Source organism: Pelophylax lessonae (assembly GCF_965119305.1).
Source record: "Pelophylax lessonae genome assembly, chromosome: 2".
Lineage (NCBI taxonomy): Eukaryota > Metazoa > Chordata > Amphibia > Anura > Ranidae > Pelophylax > Pelophylax lessonae.
The window spans coordinates 490748077-490750103 of NC_138769.1; the positions used below are offsets into that span (position 1 = coordinate 490748077).

Sequence of the window (2027 nt, forward strand, 5' to 3'; positions counted from 1 at the left end):
TCTAGCTGATAAACGCATTGTTATACATTTTTCAGTGGCGTAATGATGGGGAAAAGTGAGCCCACTGAGCCAATAGCAATTGCAACTTTGGATATTATGATTGCTGCATTACTCTTCTGTGAAATCTTTTATGGGTAAATATACTTCAAACAGTTATTACCTTTTTTGCATAATATCAGTCTAAAAAGGTCCAGGCACCTGGTTGCATTCAGTAACAGGTATTGGTATTTATGCACATTTTAGTAAGGTTCTATGTGTTCCAATGCATGACTTATGGCTGCTGTTTATAAGGATTTGACTTATAAATTGACTGAACAGCCTGCTGGAAGTTCCCTCCCACCACAACATAAAGTAACAAATTGCCAAATGTATTGAGTGAAGCTATTGGTCTAGTGGCTAAATAAATAGCATGAATATGTTTTTCATATACACAGCTTACAACGTGAAGTCGCGTTTCAATACGAATAGCTCTAAAAATATGTAAAGGAAAAAAACAAATATAAAAAACCATCAAAAGAATGACAACAAGTCTACGAGCCTTTTTCTTTTGGACATCTTCAGTATAGGGTCCATTTGCCAGGCTACAATTGATACAGGTGTAGCAAAGAGTCACCACCAACAATGGTAAAGCAAAACCAATGGTAGTAAGACAGGCATTGTACCAGCGTACATTATATCTTTCAAGAGACACTGCAAAGTCCATGCAAGCTACAGTATCTTGTATGTCTCTCATGAAAATAACCATTGGAAGGACTTCAATTAGTGCAATCACCCATACAGCTGCGCAAGCTATAACTGCCCATCTCCGTTTATGAATGGAGTGAAATTTCATTGGGTGAACAATGACGATATAGCGGAAGATGCTGAAACAGGTGAGGAAAAGAATGCTGCCATACAAGTTGAAATGAAAAACAATGCGGATCAGTTTGCATGTGAAGTCCCCAAGAGTCCAATGCTCCTGATTAACATAATTGTAAACCAAGAATGGAAGGCTACTGAGATGCAGGAGGTCTGTGATGGCCAAATTCAGCAGGATGATGATGCTTGTTCTCCACGGCCTCATCTTCAAAACATACACTGAAATTGAAATAATATTTCCTGGAAATCCTATCATGAAAATGAGGCTGTACATTGCTGGTAGAAAGTAAACCTTTATTATATTGTCCACTATGGCACTTGTACAGTTTGATGTTGGTTCTTCAGTGCTAAACATAAGTGTGGTGTTGTTAAAATGAGATTCATTATTTATGGTCATTTTCCAACTGAAAAAAAGATAGATCTTATCATATACACAGCTACAGTATTTACATTTACACACTATAAATATACTGTAGATAATAAAGAATATTTCATATAATAGCAAATCACTAAAAAGCCACTCCGCTACTGATTCTCCCAATCCACTGCATTTGCAATGGAATCAGCGGAACAATGCTAGATAGGCTGGGGGGGGTGAGTATCTGATTTGTGCAGAGGACAACCCCCCAGGAGGAAGGGGTTTAAAAAAAATGGGGGGGGCAAGGATCTGTTTTAATACATACACTGCCAACAGTAATATTACTGCGGCAGTGCGGCTCCCCTGCGTCCAGTCACATAGTACTACGTGACGTGAGTGCATGTGATTCTGTTAGACACAGTGGCAGACGGGCCATGGGAGAAGAGGCGGCGATTGTCTGTGCCCCTTTACCTTTTAGTACACATATGGCAGGGGTAATATTTAATATATTCCAGCTTTAGGTGCCAGAACTTACATATGGATATTACCTGGGCAGATGCCTAGCTGGCATGACCCAATATGTTAATTGACACTATCACAGCTGTCTAAAACACTTTTTTGGCACATAACTATCACTTGTGACCTTGCAATTTGCAATGACATCTTATCACACATTGGAGGTACGTACTAAAAGTATCCCTCTATATAGGCTTACTTTTAGGCAGTTTAAACCTTCTATGTGGGGCCTTTCATCTTTAGCTGTATTTAAATGCCTGTGGGGAAGCTATATTCCTTTGACTTATTGTGTGTT

General features: G+C 39.0%; 1 protein-coding gene across 1 annotated transcript; it reads right to left on the reverse strand.

Moving 5' to 3' along the window:
• Positions 1-207: 207 nt before the first annotated feature.
• OXGR1 (oxoglutarate receptor 1) lies at positions 208-1259 on the reverse strand. Its single transcript, XM_082245411.1, has one exon. The coding sequence runs from the start codon at positions 1253-1255 to the stop codon at positions 272-274; it is 984 nt and encodes a 327-aa protein (XP_082101537.1). The 5' UTR covers positions 1256-1259; the 3' UTR covers positions 208-271.
• Between the last annotated feature and the right edge of the window lie 768 nt (positions 1260-2027).

Coding starts and splice junctions, on each gene's coding strand:
- OXGR1 (XM_082245411.1), bottom strand. CDS start 1,255: ATGACCATAAATAATGAATCTCATTTTAACAACACCACACTTATGTTT.